The sequence below is a fragment of the Solanum dulcamara genome, chromosome 8 (assembly GCF_947179165.1).
Source record: "Solanum dulcamara chromosome 8, daSolDulc1.2, whole genome shotgun sequence".
In the NCBI taxonomy this organism is placed as follows: Eukaryota; Viridiplantae; Streptophyta; class Magnoliopsida; order Solanales; family Solanaceae; genus Solanum; species Solanum dulcamara.
In genome coordinates this window covers 19,275,794-19,302,772 of record NC_077244.1, presented here as the reverse complement: position 1 = coordinate 19,302,772, position 26,979 = coordinate 19,275,794, and the positions used below count along the sequence as shown (strand labels likewise).

Below are 26,979 nucleotides of genomic sequence, written 5' to 3'. Positions count from 1 at the left end.
ACAAATATATCTAAGACAATTTAGTGAAATATGATTCTATTGTATTTTGTTAAAATTTAAATCTAGTAGAAGTTCATCTCTAACTTTTCTTATTGCATCCAAAAGTTTTGTCATTGTTTGTTTGAACTGCATCATAAAATTGTGAAGAGTTCTAGATGCGATAAGTGTTTTCTTACGCTTAACTGGTTTCAGAGGTATTGTATCATCTTTAATATCATCATCAACATTATTTTTTTGATGGTATCCACAATTTCTTTTAAGCTTTGAACCTCTAAACATGTATCATTTTCATTCGGATAATTCAACAAGTTATTAACATTCATTTTATTGCGATAATCGAGATCATTAATCATAATCTCAAGTTCATGAATGATGTTTTCATAAATGGGTTCATTAAAAATGATGACCTTTTTTTCTTTCTTATGGATTCCAATTTATCTGTTAAATTCTTCAATGATGAACACAGAACACCCAATCAAGTAAGTAGTTACCCTAATCCTACTGAATCAATGAGAAAAGTAAAACACCAATCTCAAATCACTCTATAAAATTGCGTTCCCAAAATTTCTACAGCCTCCGGTCAACATTTGCCAAACCCCTCTAATCCTAATTAAAAATTACGTGTGCATTGTGAGTTGTCGTGTTCGATGAAATTCAGCTACAATGGACCCACGCAGCCACGTGCGATATAGAATCCAGCAAGTACCATCTCTTTTAGCTCTGTTCACTGTTTCTAGCTTTTAGCATTTTTCAACACCTCAAAAGCCCTCTCTCTATGGACAGATGACGGAGGAATTGTCAAAATTACTTAGATGACGACGCCCTCAGCCGCCATCGCCACCGTCGTTTTCACGCTAGTAAACATCTTCATTTATGTTCAAGCCCTGGGTGGCTCCTCCACAACTCTTGCCGTCGTCTACGGAGGCGCCGCCACTATCTGCGGTATAGTTGCTAACCAACCAATACAAACAATCCAATGTTGGAGAGAAAATCAGTCTACGGCCACACCAATTTCACCTGACGTCTCGTTCGACTTCATCGCCGGCGGCCTCGACGGCTTTGCCGCCGTCCGCTCGGGTGGATTTTCTCTCCTCTTCTGGAACACGAGTTTCGTCCCCAAACGGCTGTATTTCAGCAACTCAACCTTGTTAACAACCGTTACAATGGGTGGCCTCCAAATTTGCGGCAGTACCCAACAAAATGCTACCTGCTGGAGAGGCGATTCGAGTCAACAGCCGAATGGTTCATCACAATTCATATCAATCTCATCTGGGTCTGAATTTTCTTGCGGGGTCTTGGAAAGTTCAAACAGGGTTGTCTGTTGGGGAAAGAATGATATCGCTTCAACTATCCAATATGGGTTCGGTAATGAAACGATGATGAACATATATGCCGGCGGAAGGCACGCTTGTGGGGTGAACACTACAGGATTTTTAATTTGCAGAGGTGATAACAAAAACGGTCAGCTTGATGTTCCTTCTAATATGTCTTACGAGTATTTTGGATTAGCTTTGGGAATGAATCATACTTGTGGAATTCGTAGTGTGAATCGCACAGTGGTTTGTTGGGGTGGAAATGGTGCATTTTCAAGTAATGTAACAGAAGATTTTTTTTTTGAATCAGTAGCAGCTGGGTCAGGTTTTACATGTGGATTGACTACAAACAATTTTTCAGTGGTGTGTTGGGGGCCAGATTGGACTAGTAATATGTATCCTCAAGGGACTGCCCTTCCTTTACCAATGATTCTTCCAGGTCCATGTGTACAAATTAATTGTACTTGTGGTATATATCCGCAGTCTCAAAATCTCTGTTTTGGCAATGGTAATATTTGTAGGCCTTGTGATTTCTCAATTTTAGTACCACCAACTTCACTACCACCAACACCACCACCACCCCGACCACCATTGGCACCTTCTTCGCCTTCTAAAAGGCAAAGAAGAGGTTTATTAGCTTTTGCCATTGTTGGATCTGTGGGCACTTTTGCAGGGATTTGCAGTATAATTTATTTTATGTGGGCTGGTGGTTGTTTTGCAAAGAAGAAAGTTCATAATTCAGTTCAACCTACTATTACTGCTACTTCTAATGGTGGGCAATTATCCAGTAGTAGTCCTATTTCAAGATCATCAACTCTTAGGCGTCAAGGGTCGCGGTTGATGAGGCGTCAAAGGAGTGGAACTTCTTCTAAACATGCAGACAGGGCAGAGGAATTCCTGTTTAAAGACCTTGCTGCAGCTACTAACAATTTTTCTCTAGAGAACAAGATTGGTGCTGGTAGCTTTGGGGTGGTTTACAAGGGAAAACTACCGGATGGTCGTGAGGTCGCCATCAAACGTGGAGAAACGGGTCCAAGAACAAAGAAATTTCAGGAGAAAGAAAGTGCATTTGACTCAGAATTAGCTTTCTTGTCTCGGCTGCACCACAAACATTTAGTTAGACTTGTTGGTTATTGCGAAGAAAGGGATGAAAGGCTTTTAGTTTACGAGTACATGAAGAATGGAGCACTTTTTGATCATTTACATGATAAGAAAAATGTGGAGAAGAGCAGTAGTATATTGAATTCTTGGAAAATGAGGATCAAGATTGCTTTAGATGCTGCACGAGGCATCGAATACCTTCACAATTATGCAGTTCCGCCTATAATTCACAGGGACATTAAGTCATCCAACATCTTGATTGATGCAAACTGGATTGCCAGAGTGTCTGATTTTGGATTATCATTAATGGGGCTAGAGTGTAATCGTGATTACAGCAGCAGGCCAATGAAGGCTGCTGGCACAGTTGGGTACATTGATCCTGAGTACTATGGTCTAAATGTGTTGACAACAAAGAGTGATGTGTATGGACTTGGAGTGGTTCTGTTAGAGCTTTTGACAGGAAAGAGAGCCATATTCAAGAGTGAAGAGAATGGAGATGCACCAATGAGTGTGGTGGACTTTGGAGTACCAGGAATTATGGATGGAGAATTGAACAAGATTTTGGATAAGAGAGTAGGACCAGCAGAGGCAAGTGAAGAAGTGGAGGCAGTGGAATTGGTGGCCTATACTGCAATGCATTGTGTGCATTTGGAAGGGAGAGACAGACCCACCATATCTGACATTGTTTCTAATTTAGAGAGAGCTTTGGCTGCATTTGATGATAGCCATGGCAGCATCTCTAGTGGTCCAATTTCCTTTGTTTCTGACTGATAATTCCACTCAAAAGACTCTCTCATTCTTTCTTATGGCTAATTAATTTGTGAGATTATTTTGTTACTAGTGTAAAGAGTAGATTGTTCATTCTAACATGATGTCTAAGAAATCTGTTAACTGCCCATAGCTGAAAAAGTTCTACAAGAAATTCTTTTCTTCCCAGAAGATTGGTGCTAACAAGGGAGGATTTTGCTTACTGAAGGAATTACAATTATAACTAGCACGACAGAGATTTGGTCTTAAAATCTATTGTTTAAATGCTTCACAATTCAATGATGAATGCTTTTGGGAAATTGAAGTACATTTATCGATAATGCATTCATGAATCATATATGTAATTTTCTGCTTTCTTTAGGCGAATTCGGTATCTCACAAAAAGAAAAGCGTATTCTGAAAGCTCAAACCAAGACTTGCTTGTCGTTAAAAAGTGGAGTATTTTCACAGCTTCCAGAGTGGTAAACATAAGTTTCAAAGTGTAAATAATAGACATTTATGGTTGTTGCAGCTTGTGCTCGATAAAAGAATAAATATAGCCCCAACCTAATTGAGTGATGTAAGAAGTCTAAAAAGACCTACCCAACCCAAAAAGTGGTCCAAGATTTTGATGTTTTTCGCTTTTGACGACTAATTCCTACACGTTGGGCAGAATTAGATGAGAATTGACTTTCAAAATTGATGTTCCTTCCATTTAATTTTTTTTGTACTATTTTAATATGACATCAAAATTTTAGAAAGTTTTTTTTTTTAATTTTATAATTTTAAATATATCGGGTGATTTGTTGAAATCAAAAAATTAATAAAAGATATATTTTTTTTTAAAAAAAAAAAACAAAATAAAAGGTTGTACTAATTAAAATCAGTCAATTAAGGCGGTCTCTACGAAATGTTTACACCTGTAATCGATTTTCAGCCCCATTAGGGATAATTATTGGTTCCATAATTATTTGCGCCTGATCCCTTAACTATTACCCCCTCCTTTCTTAAATACTTTATCATTTTTACTACAAAGATGGTTCATACATAATATTTATTATTTTAAAAAATGAAGATATAATTAAGTATATTCTTTTAATTTTATATTTGGTCAGAAGTAATTATTTTTGAAAATAAAAATACTAATTTAGCATAAGAAATATTGATTAAGGACTCATTTGGACATGTGATATCAAATCATGTTTTAAAATTATAATATAAAATAAACCTCCTCCCTTCAGTCCAGTTTGAACCTGTTCCAACAACGAACACCTTCCTACTGCAAGGTGAGGCTCTGCGCATGCAATTTAAATTTTTTTAAGTTGTATTTTTTTCCCATAAATATGAATACCCTACAAGGGATGTAAGCTATTAAAATTTCCTCAATTCTTGAACAATTTTACCAAATGAGTAATTCATATTTCATAAACATAATATCAGAATATCCCAATACGCCACATTGATCAATCACAAATCTGCATATTTCTTTTATAAATAAATATTTGCGATTACAAACTTTAAAATATACATAATTATATAATGATCCACAAGTCAATAATAATTGTAACTAATTATTCTTTAATATAATCTTTTTTACATGGTATAAACAATCTCTTTATGCTGAATATGAATCTTTCCGTAAAATTTAAAATAGTGAATCTTTTTATTTTAAAATATAAACTTATGAATCATGTTTTATATTTAATTTTTTTTTAAAATCATGATACTTTTTGGAGAATTTAGAATTTTTCATCAGCACACTTTTCATTTTATTAAGTGGAGAATATACGTTTTTATCAATTAAATAGAGACGATTAAAGAAATTAAATAAGATTATGATGGGAAAAATACATAATTTCTGAAAGGGTGTCTAAATAAAAAATGTGACATAATTTCTCGATTAAATATTCTTAACATTCAATTAAAAACTCCATGGACTCATATTTGGAAATTTAATAATTTACTTACATATAAAATCAATGGAAAAAGAATTTTTATGTAAAAAGAAAATAATCATGGTTGTTTCCCTTCCTATTTTATGCAGAAAAAATAATAAATTTGTGAAAATATGTTAGAGAAGCTAATTGACCCCTCCTTTCTTAAATACCTTATCATTTTTACTACAAAGATGGTTCATACATAATATTTATTATTTTAAAAAATGAAGATATAATTAAGCATAGTCTTTTCATTTTATATTTGGTCAGAAGTAATTATTTTTGAAAGTAAAAATACTAATTTAGCATAAGAAATATCGATTAAGGACTCATTTGGACATGTGATATCAAATTATGTTTTAAAATTATAATATAAATAAGATTGATTTGAAGTTAAAGTTCTCTTTAGATATGCAATTTGAATTTCTTTAAGTTGTATTTGATTTTCCATAATATAAAAACCCTACAAGGGATGAAAGCTATTAAAATTTCCACAATTCTTGTACAATTTTACCAAATGAGTAATTCATATTTCATAAACATAATATTAGAATATCCTAATGCGCCACATTGACCAATCACAAATCTTCATATTTCTTTTATAAATAAATAATTGTGATTACAAATTTTAAAATATACATAATTATATAATGATCCACAAGTCAATAATAATTGTAACTAATTATTCTTTAATATAATTTTTTTACATGGTACAAAAAATCTCTTCATGCTGAATATGAGTCTTTTCGTAAAATTTAAAATAGTGAATCTTTTTATTTTAAAATATTAACTTATAAATCATGTTTTTTTAAAATCATGATACTTTTTGGAGAAATTAGAATTTTTCATCAGCACACTTTTCATTTTATTAAAAAGAGAACATACTTTTTATTAATTAAATAGAGATGATTAAAGAAATTAAATAAGATTATGATGGGAAAAATACATAATTTCTGAAAGGGTGTCTAAATAAAAAATGTGACATAATTTCTCGATAAAATATTCTTAACATTCAATTAAAAATTTCATGGACTCATATTTAGAAATTTAATAATTTAATTACATATAAAATCAATGAAAAGAGATTTTTTATGTTAAAAGAAAATAATCACTTTCCCTTCCTATTTTATGCAGAAAAATTAATAAATTTGCAGCGGCACCTCTTAAATTCCCGAAATTAATACTCTATATTGTTCTTCGGTTACACATTCCATTAGTATAAATTGATTAAGGGTAGTAAGTGTGGAATTCATTTATGGTCAGTCACACAAGCAGAAGTCATTTTTTAAAAATTAATTTTGCCGTTTGCCGTTATACACATTTATGAGAATCAGATAGCTCCTATGACACATTTCTGGCAAACAACAAAATATTTCAGGAAACAAATACTGTAATTGTATTGTTAGTCAAAGGTGAAAACGGCAAACATCAATAGTGTTAAATCATTTTAACGTAAGGGAGAAGATAAAAACAAATGGAGATTGTTATGATGTGTAAGAAATTATTTCTTGTTTTGATTGTCCATCTCCTATGTGGGAATAGAAATTATCACATTCAATAAGGGCTATGGAAAGTAATGCTGCAACATCGAAATTAAAGACAAGTAACTCACCCACAAATTACATCCGAAAATACTAAAGATTTTATGCATGAAGTGCTAAATAACTATTAATTCATGGTAACATTGACCCAATCTGATTGAAAGGCTTAAAGCAACCCTGATTAATTTTTTTAAAAAACAACTAATAATGTCGACATTTATGGTCACATATAATTTGCCAGCATAGGTTTTATGCTATGGTTCTTACATATGACCCATCCTAGTTTTCTCCGAACTGCTTTCCCACCTACAACAATCATAGTTCTTTTATATGATCAACAGTCATCTCTAACATTGTTTCCACCCATTATTTTATCACGATTCTTCCATAATTTAATGAAAAAATGGTCAAAAATGTCCTTAAACTATTTAAAATGAATAAAAATGTCATCCGTTTATAGTTTGGTCCAAAAATGCTCTTGCTGTCAATACTTTGGTCCAGAAATGCTCTTATTATTATTTAATGGGTTAAAAATGTCCTTTTCCGAATAAATATATTTTTTTAAAGAAACAAATCTTGTTCCTTATGAAAATATATATTACTTTTAAGGAACTCTATTCTTGTTTTCTTTCTTTTTAAACCACTTTAGGAAATTATTTTATTCTCCGTAATCTCATTTTATCAATTAAAAAATAATAATTCCATGTACTCTAAGTTTTAACGGATAATATATGTCATATATATAAATTTATCATTAATTTTTATTCATATAACGATAAAAAATAATTATAATAAAATAAGAAATATTTTTAATTTTTAAATTTCTTCTAATTGAAGTAGAACAAACATTTGCTAATAAAAGAAATATTATTAGGAAAAAAATGTGCTCAAAAAGAAAATAAATAATATATTTATTTGAAAAGGGCATTTTTGACCCATTAAATAATAATAAGGGCATTTCTGGACCAAAGTATTGACGACAAGGGTGTTTTTGGACCAAACAATAAACGGAGGACATTTTTGTTCATTTCAAATAATTTAAGGGCATTTTGACCCTTTTCCCATAATTTAAAGATACGATTTTAGTTTTGATTGTTTTTTAATGTAGTTTGTAACATTGAACTTGAAGCTTGTGATGTAGTTTGTAAGACTCAACCTACGTGATTGTGGAATTTTAACCTGCGATTAGAATTTTTTAATTTCTTCAGTTGCTTTTTTGGTATTGTTCGCAACAAATTTTCAAGATGTTGAAAATTAACTGCAATAAAAAATAAACAAAAGAAAAAGTTATTTTTATTTGATGAATCTTGCGAGTACAATTTTGTTATTCTCTTGATTCTTCTCTCCTAAAATTTTATTGGATTTGAGGACCTTCAGTAGTGTATTTCTCGAATTTTTCGGTGATTTAGACCTCCAAGAGATGTATTTCAATTGCTAGGAATGTTGGTCAGAGCTTCATTGCTTTTGAAAGATCATTGGGTAGAACTCTATTGATCACTCTTTGGAAGAACTATGTAGTCGATGTCGATGTTTCTCTAGTGCCTGCTTGATTACCCTTAAAAGGTTATGCAACTCCCCTATTTATAGTTGTAGAGAGTAGGTAAGGTTGCTTGTGATTTCTCACGACCCAAGCTAGATTAGAATCCCGAGGAACCCCAACCAAGCCTCTTAGCATATCATTCATGAGCATACATAAGGTAAGTAAAGCAATAAAGCAAGACATAGATGCAGAATTAAAGTCTCAACATGAAAGTCTCAATAAAAGAGAACAAGTCTCAACTCGTAATGAAAGACGACATAGACTCCATAACATCCAACATGCCTCTACTAGCTAGTTAGGGGCATAATACAAGCTCCTAACTAACCTTTGACAACATAAGAGAAATAAAATAGTCAAATGACGCAATGAAAATAAAGTGTCTTTTCCTCGAAGCATGAGGACTCACCACAAGTGATAGTCTAAGCTCAACTCTACTCAAGAATAGAAGGTGCGCGATGATCGCTTGTCCCTACATTATGATACAATGTAGGCTAAAAAGTATGCGTTAGTACATGAAATGCACTAAATATGTGAGAAGTATGCATGAACAATGAATATCGTACATAATCAATATGAATCATGAGATGCATGACCAATATCTTAAAACATGAGTACAACAACAACAACAACAACAACAACAACAACAACAACCTAGTGAAATCCCACAATGTGGGGTCTGGGGAGGGTAAAGTGTATGCAGATCTTACTCCTACCAAGGTAGAACGACTGTTTCCGAAAGACCCTTCGCTCAATAATCTTAAAACATGAGTAAAACCATGAAAACCTTAAAACATCATAATCATCGGTCAATGCAATAAAACTTCATTATGAGAACTTTATACCTTTTCTTTTTTCTTGATGTGGGGTAGAACCTTTAACCGACATATAAGACTATGTGAGCTATAACTGGAATCCGATGATCCCCACACCAAGAAGGGGAGGCTACCTTGCTAGGGTACACTCCCTGATCACACTTTCTCTAACTTTATGCTATATGTGGATCCATTAGATACGTCATATTTATACTTTAAACCTACGTGAGAAACATAGTTAGGGACTAAAGGTTGCTACTAGGATTTCTCTGAGTAGTTACAATGGCTATCGGACCAAACCCCACCTTAAAGTCCTCTCGGTGCTTAGTCATTATCCCCTCAAAACTTCATGAAACATGGTCATTAACATCATTAGGAAACTTTATAATAGATACTAATCCAACTTTATAAAATAACATAAGAGTAACTCATCTATTATCTTTATCATGAGTGTGTGAGGAAATTCCATTATAACCTTTATATTTCTTTAACATGATTGTGCTAGAATTGACCTTATTGCACTATAAATTCTTGCTTAAAGCATTATTGAAACCTCATTCATAATCTTTCATGAGACATTCATAAAACTTGGTAATCATTCATAAAGCTTTCATTGAAATCACTTGAAATTCATGAACATAATTCATTGAAAATATACTTGAAACTAGCATATAGCACGTGTCATTGAAATTCATCTTGAAATCATGCAACATGATGTGAATTATGTATCATTAGGCTAATAGCAATGAAAAATATCATAATTAAGAAGACCCAATGCAATCCATGAAATTAAGGCTTTTAGAATAAAAATTCATAAGAGATTTTGGGAGAAAACTTGGGATTCCATGGGTTAAAGGGCCTAAGGATGAATTCCCATATACCTTTATCTTAGGGGACCTAATTTGCAAGGAATTGAAGCTTTGACCTTGAAGAAGTCCTTTGAGTTGCTTGAGGAAGAAGAATACTATTGAGAATAATTTTAGAGAAAGGGTTTTGATTTTGAGTGTTTGGGTGATAATAAGAGGGTTAGCAGGGCTTATGGTAGTTAATATGTTAGTATAAACCCCCCAAAACCATGCACATTATTAATTAAAATATAAAAAATAATCAAAATACTCCTGAACTTATATTGAACATTCACCTACATGGGGACCCCACTACAGTCCATGAAACTCACCACGGCCGTGGTGGTGGTCGTGGTGAAGGACTTGATCTTTGGGTCTGAAGGGTGACCTCCACGAAGACTATCAAGGCTCATGGTACTCCAAATAACTCGTAGTTCCTTCCATGATACGCATCCTAAATAGGAGTCTGAGGAGTTGGGTTCACAGGCTGCCTCATGGGCCGTGGAGCTATCCATGGTCCCTTTTCCAAAATTTTCATTTGACTAGTGACCTTCACGGTTGCTCTCCAAGGATCATGAAGAGTACCATGGCATGTGAAGGGTTCCGTGAAGGACAAAATGGTGCCAAAAGATGAGATTTTTCAGAGAACTTCTTTTGATCATTTTCTGACTTTTAAACTTCTGGTGTCTTACAATATCTCCCTTTTAGGAAAGTTCATCCCCAAATAGGACTCAAACTAGCATGAATGGAATAGGAAAGAGATATAGCAGCCCAACGTGAATGTAAAACATCTCGAAAATGTATAAAATATGAAATATTCAATCTCAAGCTAAAACTTGACTTTACAATTTGTTTCATGAACTTTAATGCATATGAAAATATGAGACTGACTGAAACACATGGTTTGGGATGAATGGATCATGAAGGAACTCAATGCCTCAACTAGGAATGTTAGGAAAGATATGAGGATATCATGACATCATATCGTCTTCGGCTTCCTATGTAGCACCCTCAACCTTTTGGTTTCTTCATAAAACCTTAACTGAAGTTATTTCCTTGTTCCTCAACTTTCTAACCTGTCGGTCTAAAAGCCCAACCGGAACTTTCTCATATGAAAGACTCTTTTTCATACCAATGTTTTCCAAAGGCACAATGGAGATAGGATCACCGACAATATTCCTCAACAACGAGACATGAAACACCAGATGCACCGATGCCAACTCGGAAGGCAAATCCAACTCATATGCCACCTTGCAAATCCGTCTCAAAATATGATATGAACCTATCCGGAACTAAGCTTCCCTTTCTTGCGAAGATGCATTACACCCTTCATGGGCGAGATTTTCAAGTAGACCCAATCATTAACCTCAAATTCAAGTTCTCTCATCCTCACATCTGAATAGGACTTTTGTCGACTCTGGGCAATCTTCAATCTTACTCTAATTAATCTCACCTTCTCCAAAGCCTCTAAACCAACTTGGTTCCTATCAAGGCAACTTTACCCACATTGAACCAACCAATAGAAGACTTACACCTCCTACCATATAAGGCCTCAAATGGAGCTATCTGAATGTTGAAATGGTAACTACTATTGTAGGTAGACCTGATCAATGGGAAATGATCATCCCAATTACCTTTAAAATCAATAACACAGGCTTTCAATATGTTCTCTATGGTCTGAATCATACGCTTTATTTGACCATCCATTTGAGAGTGAAAACTGTACTAAGCTTCACTTGAGTACCAAGACCTTAATGGAAAGATCTCCAAAACTAAGTACCTCAATCCAAAATGATAGACAATAGGACACCATGAAGCTTAACCAATTCTCGGATATACAATCTAGCATAGTATTCGGCTGAATATGAAGTCTTAATAGGAAAAAAATGAGCCGACTTAGTCATTTAGTCGGCAACCACCCAAATTGAGTCATGTTGCCTACGAGTACAAGGAAATCCTGTAATGAAGTCCATATTCAAGGCTTTCAACTTCAAAGTAGGAATCTCAATATCTTGATCCTAACCTCCCAATTTTTTATGCTCAACTTTCATTTATTGACAATTAGGGCACTTATCCACACACTCCGCAATATATTTGTTCATGTCATTCTATCCATACACTTTTTTTAAATCATGATACATATTTGTAGAACCTAGATAAATAGAATACCGCAAATTATAAGCTTCGGACAATATGATTTCCCTCAAGCCATAGACATCGAGAACATATAATCGACCTTGATATCTCAAAATACTATCTCCCCCTTGGGAGAAAGCCTCAATAGCTTTTTAGGCAATTTCATTCAATTCAACCAAAGTAGGTTCATTATGCTTGGCCTTAACATCCGTCATAAGAGATGATTTGGAACCATTTTTAACAATGACACCACCATCATCAGAATCAACCAATCAAACACCTAAATGAGCTAGTCTATGCACATCCCGAACCAGCTCTTTCTTCTCATCCTCAATATGGGAAACACTATTCATGGATAGTCTACGTAAGACCCTAGAAGTTGAAAAGTTAAAAAGAAAGAAAATTCCAAGAATAGAGATTGTCCCAGAGTTATACTTAAACTACGAGTCATAGGGACTCCTACGGGTCGTAGAAGTGGCTCGTAGGAATCTACTTTGAGGTTGGAAAATTCATCAAGTCTGGAGGGATTTTATGAGTTGAGGTACAACTCATATAAAAGGTTATGATTCATAAGAGTGAGTTGTAGAATAAATGTCTGAGTTTGGTAAAATGATGAGCCTCAGTACTTTTCGAACGACTCAACATGATGAGTCGTAGAATTGTTGATGAGTCATCATTTGGAGTCATTGAAGGGGGGGAATTGCATGAGATTTGATGATTTACAAGTAATTTCTCTATAATGCTTTTTAAGGTTCATAAATTCATTAATGGTCCTCTCGATTATGATTTAATTGATATTGTCCTATATGATTAAGCATGACTTCCACTGAATTACATGATTTTTAGATGATTCCATATAGTCTTATGCATTATACTATGCTTTCCAACGATAAGTGATACACTCAAATTACACCTTCTTAAAGAAGCATAAAGTGATCGTTAATCAAATATAGAACCTAACGAAGGTTAGGGTCAATCCCACAAGAAATATAGTTTAGACTTAAGATTAATTATTTATTATTTGCTTTAGTAATCAAGTTATTTCCGTAAAAAGAGAAAACAAAGGGGGAAATTTTTATAACCTGATCAATAAATTAAATAGCAAACGTCAATGGACGAAAGTACGATTTGATGTGATTTAAATCAATAAGAGTAAAACTAGGGTTTTATGTGTTCCCCACGAATACTTAACTAAGTAGATTTTTTAATAGTAATTCTTTCCTAGTGTGTTACATGTAGAATCGGTAAGTTAATTTTACCTAAGTCCTTGATTCATTAAATATGTAAATTTCACTACGCAACTTGATCCATCTACGAGTGTATGCTTTACTAACCCTTACCAATGATCTCAGATTTTGCTATTCCTTGATCCATTCAAGCTAATTAGATGAGGATGATTAGCCCCAAATCTCATTGTTTAATCCCTTTCCCCATTCGTTACCTCCTTGATACGACAAGTAAGGATAAAGTGAGTTCTAACATTGGTCACCATTAAAAAGCAATCAAACCGAAGGGAAAAATAATACATGCATGCACACTATTCAAGAATTACTTTTTATTAAGTTCTACGTCGTTAATTCTTCATGGTTCCCACAACCTTAGTTGTGGCATTAGCTACTCATAACTATGTGTTCACACTTAATAGTTTTTAAGTTAAAGAAAATCATAAACTTACAATGAGAAGTGTGAAATCTCAAAAAAAATCTTTAATAAAATCCAAACGTAAAATATAAATAATGAAAACCTGAATTTAAGAATAAAAACTCAAAAGTAGTTTAAGCTATATTCTCAAACCCAAAAACGTACACGCAAAAATCTGAACCTAAGAAGTGTATTTATATATTAATTTTCCTAAATAAATATGAATTTGGAAACCATAGGAGACTCCAATTCGGATTGGGTCAATGACTCGTTTCTACAGGTCGTAAGCTTTCAGACGAGCCGTAGACCTAGCTCATACTCTTTCACCTTGCACTAATGGATTCTTCTTCTATATGGCCACTCTCTACGGCTCGTTACCTTGAGAATGACTCATCAATTGGGGGTCATACACAGTGTCCTTCTTTCACCACTTGCAACTTCTAACCACGACTGACTACTACACCTCGTTTAACTATCGACGAAATGTATAACCTGCTCGTTTCCTTCACTGTTCCTTCATTCCTTCATTGTTGTTTTCATGAATAACACCTATGACCCGTATGTCAAATTATGAGCCATAGTCTGAGCTCGTTGACCTAAAAAATTACCTTCCTTTAGTGCAATGATCCCTCAATCATTTCTCCAACTTAGTTTCCTGCAAAATATGCACAACCAACATCAAATATGCTAACATATGCTTAAAATACATGCATATTCTTAAGTTTTAAAGCATTAAAAGTATCGTAAATATACAGTACATCAACACCCTCAACTTAGAATAGGTGCTTGTCCTCAAGCGACACTACTATATTACAACGACTCTATGCAAAACAAGATTGAGGAATGTACAACAATCATCAGCTATTAACTCCCGTCTCTTTTCAATTTCCATTCATGATACTATTACAACCATTATTTCAAATAAGACTAACTTATGTGGATCAATGATAGACACGTCAATACCAATAAAAAATAACATGTCAAAAGCAACATTCACAGTTTTCATGACTATTTAGACAATACCACTTGTACCCTTATTGAAAAGAAGTCCCTTTTTTCACTCATGAATTGCATTTATTCTTTCAACTTCAGGGATGTGGGAAAACACTCACGCTCACAAATGAAATTTAGACTTTCATGCACAATATCATAGGCTTGCCCTTATTTCCAATACTTAGACTCTTAAACCATTGAGCTAGGATCACTAGGACTTTTGCAACTTGAACGTAGGCTTGGGGGCAGGTGTGGTGCATTTAGATTTTAGTGACTTTCATCTCTCCTCAAACACTACATCAACTTTGAGTCCGCCTTTTCAATCCCACACTTTATTTCACTCAGTGCTATAATCCCTTGATCATTTCTCCAACTTAGTTTCCTATAAAATATGCACAATCAACATCAAACATGCTAACATATGCTTAAAATACATGCACATTCTTAACTTTTAAAGCATTAAAAGTATCATAAATACACGGTACATCAACACCCTCAACTTAGAATAGTTTCTTGTCCTCAAGCGACACTACTATACTACAACAACTCTATGTAAAACAAGATTTAGGAATGTACAACAATCAATGTCTATTAACTCCCGACCCTTTCCAATTTCCATTCATGATACTAGTGCAACCATTATTTCAAATAAGACTAACTTATGTAGATCAATGTTAGACACTTCAACACCAATAAATAATTAATATGTCAAAAACAATGTTTACCATTTTCATGACTATGTAGACAATGCCACTTGTACTCTCTCTGAAAAGAAGCCCTCTTTTTACTCATGAATTGCATTTATTCTTTCAACTTCAGGGATGTGGGAAAACACTCACTCTCACAAACGAAATTTAGACTTTCATGCACAATCCCATAGGCTTGCCCTTATTTTTAATACTTAGACTCTTAAACCGTTGAGCTAGGATCACTAGGACTTTTGCAGCTTGTAACGTAGGCTCGGGGAAAGGTGTGGTATATTTAGATTTTAGTGACTTTCGTCCCTCCTCAAACACTACATCAACTTTGAGTCTGCCTTTTCAAACCCACACTTTGTTTTACTCTTTGTCTTAGCTTGTTGCTTTCGCCTTAGGTGTGGATTTTGTTTGTATATTTTTCTTATGCTTTGTGTTTCTCTTTGCTAAATCTTTCTAAAATATTTATTTATTTTAGTCAACCATCTTTTTCTTCCTTTTCACACATCATTGTTTTTTCAAACCTTATCTCTCTTTTATTTTTTCTTTTCTCACACCCTTTCTTTTCTTGCTTTCCTCTTATAATAGCCACCCTCAACTCAGGATTTTAGCTTGATTTGAGGTGCATATTTATCCTAGGAAGGACCAGAACCAAAATAAGGGATTACTATTTGGATTAGGGGTATTTGAAACATGTGTTTATTTGATCAAAAAGATCTTTTAGAAGCTTATATCTTTGGTTCAAAGGGTAAAACAATGTTTGGTTGGTTATTGTAAGTCTAAGTGGACTAAGTCAAAAATGGCCTATGATCTTTTCCTAGTCAACAGTTCAATCATCATAGTACGACCAATGGAGCAAGTTCTAGATTGGCACAAATAGTCCAAATACATAAATGCCTCACACACACTTGGCAACAAGTTTTATTGTCAATCATCAATCTTTGGTTCATGTTTTAATCTAAGTCATGTATTATCATACTGGTTTACATCATATCACACAAAGATTTCACATAATCTATTAAAGAAACAGTCACAGTAATTCAAGAAAATTTCGGAGAGGGTTTATTTATTTCTGTTTAGAATTTAGCCTTTATGCCATAGATCCCTACTCTTATTTTACATCTATGTCCTAAACATTCTGGTTCAACATAAATTAAAAAGGACCTATGGGGAAAAAAGAGCATAGGCAAGAAAACCCCAAGGACTTAGTGGAGTGTCTAGGATACTCGAAATTCACCTAAATACTCATGCATTTATTTATAACCACCCCATCCCTACTTGAAAAGCCTTGCATTGTCCTTAATGTAGTGCAACAAATAGTAAAAACAATAAGGTGTAAAGGGAAAAGAACCTATGACGCCTAAGCATTAAAGTCTATATGGTGGCATTTGAGTCTGTCTATGTGGATCCCGGTGCAGCAACATGTGGTGCCATAATAGTCTGTGTGTCATCATGAGTGCCAACATGGAAGCTTGAAGCTCCAAGAGCATGCTACCTCTCCTCCGCTCGTCATATCTCCTTGGTCACTATAGATGCCCGAGTGGCCTCCTCAACCTCCTGACGCTCTCTCCTTTCTCTTCCTTTCCTCATCCCTATCTGAAGTGGCATCCTTAGTACAGGATATTTTATCTTGGACTATCTCGAACTCATTATCCGTAAACAAATCAAACAACTGTGATGATTGAACAATAGATAAAGCAAATGGCATAGGGGCTGGTGTAGCCAGGGATGTGATCTCTGCACAGAATACTCCTATCTCAGTACGCATGGAAGTAATGTCCGCACTGGATGAGGCTTGCAACCTTGCTTCACCCTCAACTTAAGGGCATCAATACATGCTTGAATCTGTTGCTCTCGATTAGCCAAAGTAGCTTCAAACTTTGGTTCCACACACTCCTCTAATTCAGTGATGGCTTTACGAACCCATGACTTGAGCTACTATATCAATTAGCCTAATTAGGCCTCGGTCTGTGCTTGTCGCTATATCATAGTGTGTCAAGCCTTGGTTGAAATGGAGACCAAACCTGTGTGCTGTAGTCATGGAAAGATGGTAGAAGGGGCTATCAAAAAAGATAGGGCAGCCTTATATATCTCTACAGAAGGTGGTTTCTGGTTGGAGCAGGTGGTGCATCATCTTGGCCAGGCAGTGGAACATGCACAAACTCTAGTAGCTGCACCTCTGAAAAGGGAGCACGCTGCCATCAGACCGGGTTTGTATCATCTTTAATGAGCTTGGGGTCTGTAGTTCTATTCACTATAATCACTGGATTGACCCCGGTAATCATTGGAATTATAGCTTCCCTGCATAGTGAAAATATAAGACACTAGAAAGGGATTGTGGTGTTCCACCGAATCGCCCTCTCATGAATCTCTGAAATAATGATTCTTACCACATCTACCTCATAAACCAGCCATCATGCCCGCTATGAGCACATCCCGATCCAACGTCAAATGGTTGTCTGCATTGGTCGGATAGATTTGGTGTCTAACAATGGTCTACCAAAACTTAGCCACAAAGTTTAGTGATGCCTTTTTAATTAGTGTCGGGTGTGACACCCAATCTACTGTGATGCCATGCTCCACTATATAACCTTCTACCCATCTAAGTCGCTCAAAATATTGTACTAAATCCCGCATGGCATTTTTATCATGAATTATCCTTATTTTGTAATCAAACTCCTCTGTCGGGGTTGTCGGTAGAAAGTTTGGGCCATAAATGATACTTCGAAAAGTCTTCTTGGATAGAATAATTAGGATCTCCCAAACCAACGTGGTCAAGAAGACTGGCTACTCTAGTTCCTTTGCTTTGGAAGGAGCCAAATGCTTCATTGTGGCTGCGTATGAAGTGTAGAGCTCTCAGATCATGTTGTTGCTGTAACTCTTAATGTTCTCATCCATCCAATCTAGTCGGTGAAAAAGGAATAAGTCATGAATCTCAGGAATTGCTTCTAGCCCAGTTGTGATCATGCGCAACTCCTCAATAATGGGCCTCCTCAAATTTTCATAATCATTTCTCTCTTGCCCCATTTTGTAGAAATCTAGAAGCCCAGGAATGCACCACCATTTCGGTTGATATCCTATGTGGATTGGTATAAATGGACACTCAGGCATTTCTTTCCCTATGGGGGATTCGAATCCTGAAGTGGATGGTGGTATGGAATCATCATCACTCTCCTCCAATTATGCTGAATCTCCCTCTTGAGAATGAGAGGGTGTTGATATTGTAGATGAATGGGTGTACGGGGAGTCTCCACCTACTGCGGGTGAAGAGATGACTTGGTTGGAGTGATGGAATTTGGATCTCCTCACTAATGGTTCTATGGAGTCATGAGAGGACTCCTCCTCGGAAGTATTAAGTTTAGCATCTGTGGGCACATATTTGAGGCATCGTCGAAAGTTTTCCACAACTTTTTTCTTTGACAATATTTTCTTTCCACTACCCTGCTTCGATGGTTGTTTTGGAGATTTTGTACCCGTGGAAGGAGAGTTAGGACATAAACATAACAAGAAAATAAGTAAAAATGTAAAAGAAAATACTAGATAGTCATAGTGTTGTGGTCCTACGAGGGTGAATATACGGGTCGTAGAAGAGTAGACGGCCCGTATACTCAAGCCGTAGATACAAACCTGCAAGTGTTGAGTCTATAAAGTTTTTCTACGGGAGAGCATGACAACCTATAAGAGTTTGTAAGGTTCATAAGGTTCAGTCGTAGACTTAGACCTGTAGGTTGTAGTCTCTGAAGTTTGATTATGGAAGGTCCTTACGACCCGTAGTGGTTTTTACAGACTGTAAGGTTCAGTCATAGGCTCAATACTATACTAATGAAATTTATCAGTTTATTTTAGATGCGTTTAATGCATGAGACGCAGATTGCTCTACGACCCATACTTAGACTCGTGTCCTTTGGTAAATGTAAAAACTTAACCACTTATCTAGAGGTGTCATTCACGAGAGGTAACTACGACCCATAGAAGGATCTACAAATTGTAGAGAACCCTTGTTTGAACCAATGCAAGATTCACTAATGATAAATATATTTCAAAGGAATGATTTTGTTGTTAATGAATCATATGCCCAAGTTCAACAAAACCCAGTGCTCCTAGTTAACATTTTAACAAACTAAAAACCTCATAAAATAACGCCCATACTCTAGCAGTTAGTCTATTCTATTGACGAGCCATATGAATAAGACTTATAATAGTATACGAGTCATAGGTAGGCTTTTACTGGTCTATACCTGGGAAGGTTCCCAACTGGAATTTAAATCTCCTTTGACGAGGGATAATTACACCTTGTAGAATTGTCTACAACTCGTAGAACACCCCCGCCTTGGAGATTTTCAAGTTCAGAAAGTGAAATTTCACAAGCAATTCAATTACCCCTATATAGTCGATTAAGCATAAAATTTGTTACAACTAAGAACCCTAATTAATGCATTTTAGTCATGCTAAACCTATGTAAGCAATGTAAACATGAAATATATCATTGAAAGATCAACTTACCATAAGAAAAAAGGAAATCCACTGAGTATTAAACTGGAACGGACTTTAGTTTTGATATTCCTAGATGCTCAGTGAGTTGATTTTTTTTGGGTCAGTTTTGAGCTTCAAATTGTGTGCATTTATAATGGAATTTGATGAGGTTTGTTTGGATGAGAAGAGAAAAAGTTCTTATAATGTTTCAAATGATTTTATTTTATGCATTTCAGTTATGCGGGTCGGTTCAGTTATACTACCTGCAAAATAGGCAATCTATGACCCGTAAGAGTAGAAATGGGTCATAGGCTTGCATCGCCATTTGTTTCAAAGGAAAAAAAACATGCTCGGAGTCTAAGAGTATAGGCTACAATCCGTAGAGATGTCTACGGGTCATAGAGTAGACTCGTAGACTTAAAATTGCTTCTTGTATTCAATATGGGTTGACGATTCAAGTGTACGAAATGTATGAGGGACTACAACTCATAAACTAGACTCGTGTATCTTTCTGAGTCCCGTTCTATTTCTAGTATTTCCAAGTCGTCATGGGCACATAACTCAACCTTTGGCCTATTTGTTTATGCCTTTTGTGACTCTTATTTGACACGGACCTTGACAAAGTCTAAGTTATCATAAAAGCTAACAAGTAAAAGTATATGAATAAAATGGGTTGCCTCCCAAACAGCGCTAGATTTAACGTCATGACACGACATGGATATACTTAGTTACTCAAACTTCACTAAGCTTTCATGTTTCTATGGTTTTGATTTCATTCTCTATACCCATGTATGCTTTGATTTATTGACCATTAACTATGAGCTTCGTATCATCCTTCTTTTCTAGCTCAACCACACCATGTGGAAAGACTTGACTCACTTTAAGTGGTCCCAACTATTTAGACTTGAGTTTTCTAGGGAATAAATGCATCCTTTAGTTGAAAATAAGGACCAAGTCTTTGGGCGCAAATGTTCGCTTTTCAATATTTTGGTCATGATATTTCTTCATTCTTTCTTTGTACAAGTCTTCTCTCTCATATGCATTTAGGCGAAACTCATTAAGCTTGTTTATTTGATTCATCATTTGCTGTGATGCGGAGTCCCAATCCATATTCAATTTCGTCAACACCCATATAGCTTTGTGGTCCAACTCTATGGGAAGATAACAAGATTTTCCAAAGGCAAGTTGATAAGGAAACATACCTATAGGCATCTTGAATGCAATGCGGTAAGCCCATAAAATGTCATCAAGCTTCCTTGACCAATCCTTTCTATTTGCACTTACCATCTTTGTAAGTATTTGTTTAATTTCACAATCGGAGACTTCAACTTGTCCACTAGTTTGTGGATGATAAAGAGTTGCTATACTATGTCGAACACCATACTTTTCAAGTAACATTTTGAACAATTGATTGCAAAAGCAGGAACCGCCATCGCTGATTATTGCCCTTGGTATACAAAATCTTGAGAGTATGTTACATTTGAGGAATGAGGTGACATTCCTTGCTTCGTTGCTAGGTAATGCAAAAGCTTCAACCCATTTAGACACATAGTCAACTGCAACGAGGATGTATTTCATTCCATTTGAACTTACAAAAGGTCCTATGAAGTCAATTCCCCATAGGTCAAACAATTCAATTACTAGAATAAGGGTGAGTGGAGTTCATGTTTCCTTGAAATTCCTCCTTTCCTTTGGCAACGATCACAAGATTTGGCGAAATCATGAGCGTCTTGGTGAATTATTGGCTAGTAGTACCCACATTGTAGGATTTTTAGGCTGTCCGAATACCACTATGATGGCCTCTGACGGGCGATGAATGACATGCTTCCAAAATAATCATCAACTCTACTTCAGATACAAAGCAATGAATAATCCCATCCGCACAAACACGGAAAAAGTATGGTTTTTCCTAAAAGAACTTCTTTACATTGGACATGAACTTGCGACGTTGATGAACATTTAAATCGGATGGCACTATAATGCTAACTAAAAATAGTTGGCGAAATCGGCAAACCATGGAATTAAGTCATGTGATGCTGCAAATACTTTTTCGTCTGAGAAGATGTCATTTATCTTAACTCCATCTTCCCACTTTAACATCGCCTCTTCTTCAAGCCTAGAGAGATCGTCCGCTACTTGGTTTTCTGTCCCTTTTTGATCTTTCACTTCAAAGTCAAACTCTTGTAATTAAATACCCAACTAATAAGTCTTGGCTTTGTATCTATTTTTTCCATGAGATATATCAATGTAGCATGGTCTGTGTGTACAATGACTTTGGTGCCTAACAGGTAAGATCTAAACTTCTCGAAAGTAAACACAACGGCAAGCAACTCTTATTCGGTCATGATGTAGTTTCTTTGAGCAATATTAAAGGCTTATCTAGCATAATATATTGGATTTAAAAACTTCTCACGCCTTTGTCCCAATACTACGCCAAGTGCTACTCCACTTTCATCACACATGACTTCAAAGGGATGCCCCCAATTTGGTGCAACAATGATAGGAGCCGATATTGATCGTTTCTTCCACTTTTTGAATACTTCTAGACAGGCTTCATCCAAGACAAATTTTGTCTCTTTCTCTAGTAGTTTGCATAAAGGATGTGCTATTATGGAGAAGTCTTTGATGAAGCGGCGATAGAATCTGGCGTGTACCAAAAAGCTTTGAATACCTTTTATAGAAATGAGAGGGGGGTAACTTTACGATTACCTCAATCTTTGCTTGATCTAACTCAATGTATTTATATAACATCTCCTAAAAACATTGTATACGATATTTCAATTCTCACCTAAAAATGATACAACATCTATATTTTGGGAATAACTTTTCATAAGATTATCCAAATTGGGTGATTTAAATTTCTGAGTAACCACAAGATCATTACCTACAACGATTGTGAAGACCATATTTTATATTTCGGAGGTTAAGTAGGTCAAATAAATTAATTGTTGTAAGACAGGATGCTGTGACGGAATAGAGTGTTTATAGAAGAAAAATCATATCTCACTGTAGAATTATTACATTGGTTGATTCTTAAACTATATGAAACTAGACTTCCATATCTACAATTCTTATGAAGATATTAAATCCTAATAAGGAATTTATATTATTCAACCACAGCTCCGAAAAAGAGTATTCTATTAAAAAGAACTCATCTCACCTATCATGGAAAGATCTAGATACATTTGACATCACTCATGGCATAAATTGTCCTCCATTTAACATCATCCATGACATCACAATTTTCCATTAAATTTTCAATTTTTTTATAATTATTTTATTTATTGTTAGGTTCCTCATCTACACCTATAAATACCCATCTTATTTCCTCATTTTATTCATTAAGCTTTCTCAAGCAACTCTTCTGTCTATACACTTCTTTACTCATTCTCAAATATAGTTTTAGTTCTTAGTAGTGAAGAAATACTATTCCAGTAATTCATATACTCCGGGTAGTACACAAAACGTTCCGGCGAGGAGAAAAGTTAGGACTCAAGAGTGTTCATTAAGTACACAATACATTTGATGCAACATAATTTCATATGTATAAATTGATGGTTCCTCTATTTATCTATTTAAAGGTTTTTGAAATTCATGGTGGGTTATTTAAAGCATGATTTTATAAATGGATTTCAAAGTATTTATGTATATTTATTTACACACATGTTTGCAAGTTGAAGTGATTTGAATCCACCTAGTTTTACTATGTTTTGAATAAAGTTTGGCTTGAAAGTTTTGACTCCAAATGGATGTTTATGAAAGCAATATCTATTATCAAAAGGGAGTCTTATGAAATAAAAGAATGACGGATTCTTTATGCAATAAGGACAATTCTTGCATATTTGAATAATCAAATGTTTTAATGAGCTATTCCACCGAATATGATGTTTTGAATTCTCAAGCTATATGCTATGAATATTTTGAAGTATTAAACTATTTTGTGGGATTGACTTAGCACCGAATATGGCATTGAGGTGAGATTCGGTAAGGGAATCCTAGTAGCAACCCTTTGTCTCATTAACTATGTGCCAACATAGGAGCCCTTATAGGCTTAGGCTAATGGATCCATAAATAGCCCTTAAAGTTAAAGTTAAAGAAATGAATGAAGTTGACGGAGTTCTACCTGGCAAGTAGTCTTCCCGGCCAATATAGGAGGTTATGTAGGATTCCATGTAATAGCTTGCATGGTCTTAAATGTCGGTTATGGTTATTTTCCCACAAAATAAATATTTTAAAGGATATCTATATGATTTATTATGCATGCATTACATTATGTTCCATATTACATAAATGTTATAATGTTTCCTCAATGTTCATGCATCCTTACATACTTAGTACATTCAAAGTACTAACACATACTCTTTTGCCTACATGATATCACCATGTCAGGACCAGTGCTCCTCCTCGTTCTCCTCCACGTGGCTAGTTGAGATTTCATTAAAGACTACTTTTGGTGAGTTTCCATGTTCCGGGAACAATACTCCTTTATCTTTCTAGCTTATGATATGTTAAGATAGTTTACTATGTCATTTCTTCTATTATGATTGAGGGTGAGCTAGGGACTTGTCTTAGCCCCGTTAAATCTAATAGTTTAGGTATTGTTGGAAATATGTAAGTTGAAGCTTTACTATTATGATTTCCGCTTGTTTATTTATCATCATTACCTATGAAAGGCTAAAAGAATGCTAAGAGGCTTATTTTAGGTACTTTCGAGTTCTTCATTCGCCATGTCATGTCTAGGCCCTAGGCTTTGGTCGTGACAAACTTGGTATCAGAGCCCGAGGTTTTGAATGGTCCTTGGAGTCCAACATACCGCGTCGAATAGAGTCTTGTTCATGGTTGTAAAGCACGCCACAATTATGAAGAGGAGACTATGAGGCATTTAGAAAAATTTTCACTTCTTTCAAATTCTTGTCGTTCCTTAGAGTGTCCTAAGATTTCCTTTAACTAACGACCCATTTCGTGTTCTCTAGATAATGACTCATAGAAGAGCACCTCGAAGAGCAAGGGTTGACGATCAGGACCAAACTCATCTGGTTCCCAATGCCCAACATCATAAGGACAGGGTAACCCATGTCGAGTTTCGTAGTGTTATTACTTTGTTAGCTCAAGTCATAGCCAACCAAGGGAATCTAGGTGTTCCTCCTCCCCAAATACAAAATCCAGCCTCTAGGATTCGAGATTTCCAAAGGATGAATCTGCCCGAGTTTGATGGTTCTAAACTAGATTAAGACCCTATGGAGTACATTAATGAGGTGTATCGGATTGTGGCTATCATGGGTGTGTCACCAAATGAGAAGGCCGAGCTAGTGGCCTATCAAATCAAAGGTGTGGCTTGAGTGTGGTATGAATAATGGGTTATTGAGAGGGATAAAGAAATAGGGTCGATAGGATGGGAAGAGTTCAAAGGTGCCTTCTTAGACCGCTTCTTCCCATTGGAGCTAAGGGAGGCAAAAATCCAAGAGTTCATCAACCTCCATTAAGGGAGTATGAGCGTGATGGAGTATGCTCTCAAATTCTATAAGTTATCAAAGTATGCTCCCTTCATGGTCTCTGACCCAAGAGCTAGGATGAGCAAGTTTATTTTTGGTGTCTCAAGCTTGGTGTCCAAGTAGTGCAAAATGGCCATGTTAGTCAAGGAGATGGACATTTCTCGGTTAATGACTTACGCAGAATAAATTGAAGACAAGAAGCTTAGAGAGAGATCAAGGGGGTTCAAAAAGGCTAGAGTGGATGGTGGAAGGTTTAACCCTCAAAGGTCCGATTATGATAACAATGGCAAAGGCCAAGGTGGGCAACAATTTATGGGACAAGGTTCCACCAATACTCCTCCTCCAAGGTTCAACAAAGACAAGAGTTGTAAACCAATGATTCCAAGAGAGAATGTTGCTACTCAAACGTTCCCCACTTGTAAAAAGTGTGGAAAGACTCATAAAGAGAAATGCTTAGCCGGCTCCAATGCATACTATAAGTATGGTAAGCTGGGACACCATGCTAAGGATTGTAGAGATGGTGGTGGTAGGACTCAAGGATAAATTACTCATGGTCAACAAGTCCAAGGAGGTGTCCAACGCACCAACCGTTTTTACGCCTTGCATGAGATACAAGAGGTTGAGGATGCACCCAATGTCATTACCGGTATGTTAAAGGTATTTTCTTTTGATGTGTATGTACTATTAGATCCGGGTGTAAATTTATATTTTGTTACTCCATTCCTTGTTAATAGATTTGATGTTTTACCTGAAATGTTATTACAGCCCTATTTGGTGTCTACCCCCGTTGGTGAGTCAGTTATTGCTAGAAAGGTCTATAGGGGTTGCCTTGTGTCTATCTTGCATAAAGTTATTCCTTGTGATCTCATTGAGCTTGACATGATAGATTTCGATGTCATTCTTGGGATGGATTAGTTACATGCATCTGATGCTTCCATAGATTGTAAGAATCGTTGAGTCAAGTTCCAATTTCCAAATGAGCCTATTATTGAATGGCAGGGTCGTGATTCAGTAGTGAAGGGTCAGTTTATTTCTTATCTTAGGGCTCGCAAAATGATTTCTAAGGGATATATTTACCACATTGTGAGGGTTAGAGATGTCAACTCCAAAATTCCTCCTCTTAAGTCGGTTCCTATAGTCAATGAATTCCCTGATGTCTTTCTTGATGACCTTCCCGGTGTCCTTCCCGAAAGGAAAGTTGATTTTGGTATCGATCTCCTCCCTAATATCCAACCTATCTCTATTCTTCCTTACAGCATGGCCCTAGAAGAATTGAAAGAGTTAAAGGAACAATTAAAGGACTTGTTAGAGAAGGGGTTCATAAGACCAAGTATTTCGCCATGGGGTGCTCCTATTCTATTTGTGAGAAAGAAAGATGGGTCACTTCGAATGTTCATAGACTATCGGTAATTAAATAAGATGACCATTAAGAAAAAGTACCTTCTCCTTAGAATAGATGACTTGTTTGATCAATTACAAGGGGCAAGTCACTTCTCCAAGATCGACCTTCGGTCCGGCTATCACCAACTATGGGTGAGGGAGTGTGACATTCCCAAAATAGCCTTCCGAACAAGGTATGGTCACTTTGAGTTTATGGTGATGAGTTTTGGGTTGACGAATGCACCGGCTGTGTTCATGGACTTGATGAATAGGGTGTTCAAACCTTAAATTGATACCTTTGTGGTGGTCTTCATTGATGATAATTTGATTTAC

At 35.6% G+C, this 26,979-nt stretch overlaps 1 protein-coding gene across 1 annotated transcript; it reads left to right on the top strand.

Moving 5' to 3' along the window:
- The first annotated feature begins 544 nt into the window (after window positions 1-544).
- LOC129901178 (putative serine/threonine-protein kinase-like protein CCR3) lies at window positions 545-3,481 on the top strand. Its single transcript, XM_055976300.1, has one exon. It carries the CDS (start codon window positions 813-815, stop codon window positions 3,183-3,185), a length of 2,373 nt encoding a protein of 790 aa, XP_055832275.1. The 5' UTR covers window positions 545-812; the 3' UTR covers window positions 3,186-3,481.
- Window positions 3,482-26,979: the final 23,498 nt, after the last annotated feature.

What these genes read in the sequence shown, in the direction of transcription:
- LOC129901178 (XM_055976300.1), top strand. Translation starts at nt 813, where the DNA reads ATGACGACGCCCTCAGCCGCCATCGCCACCGTCGTTTTCACGCTAGTA.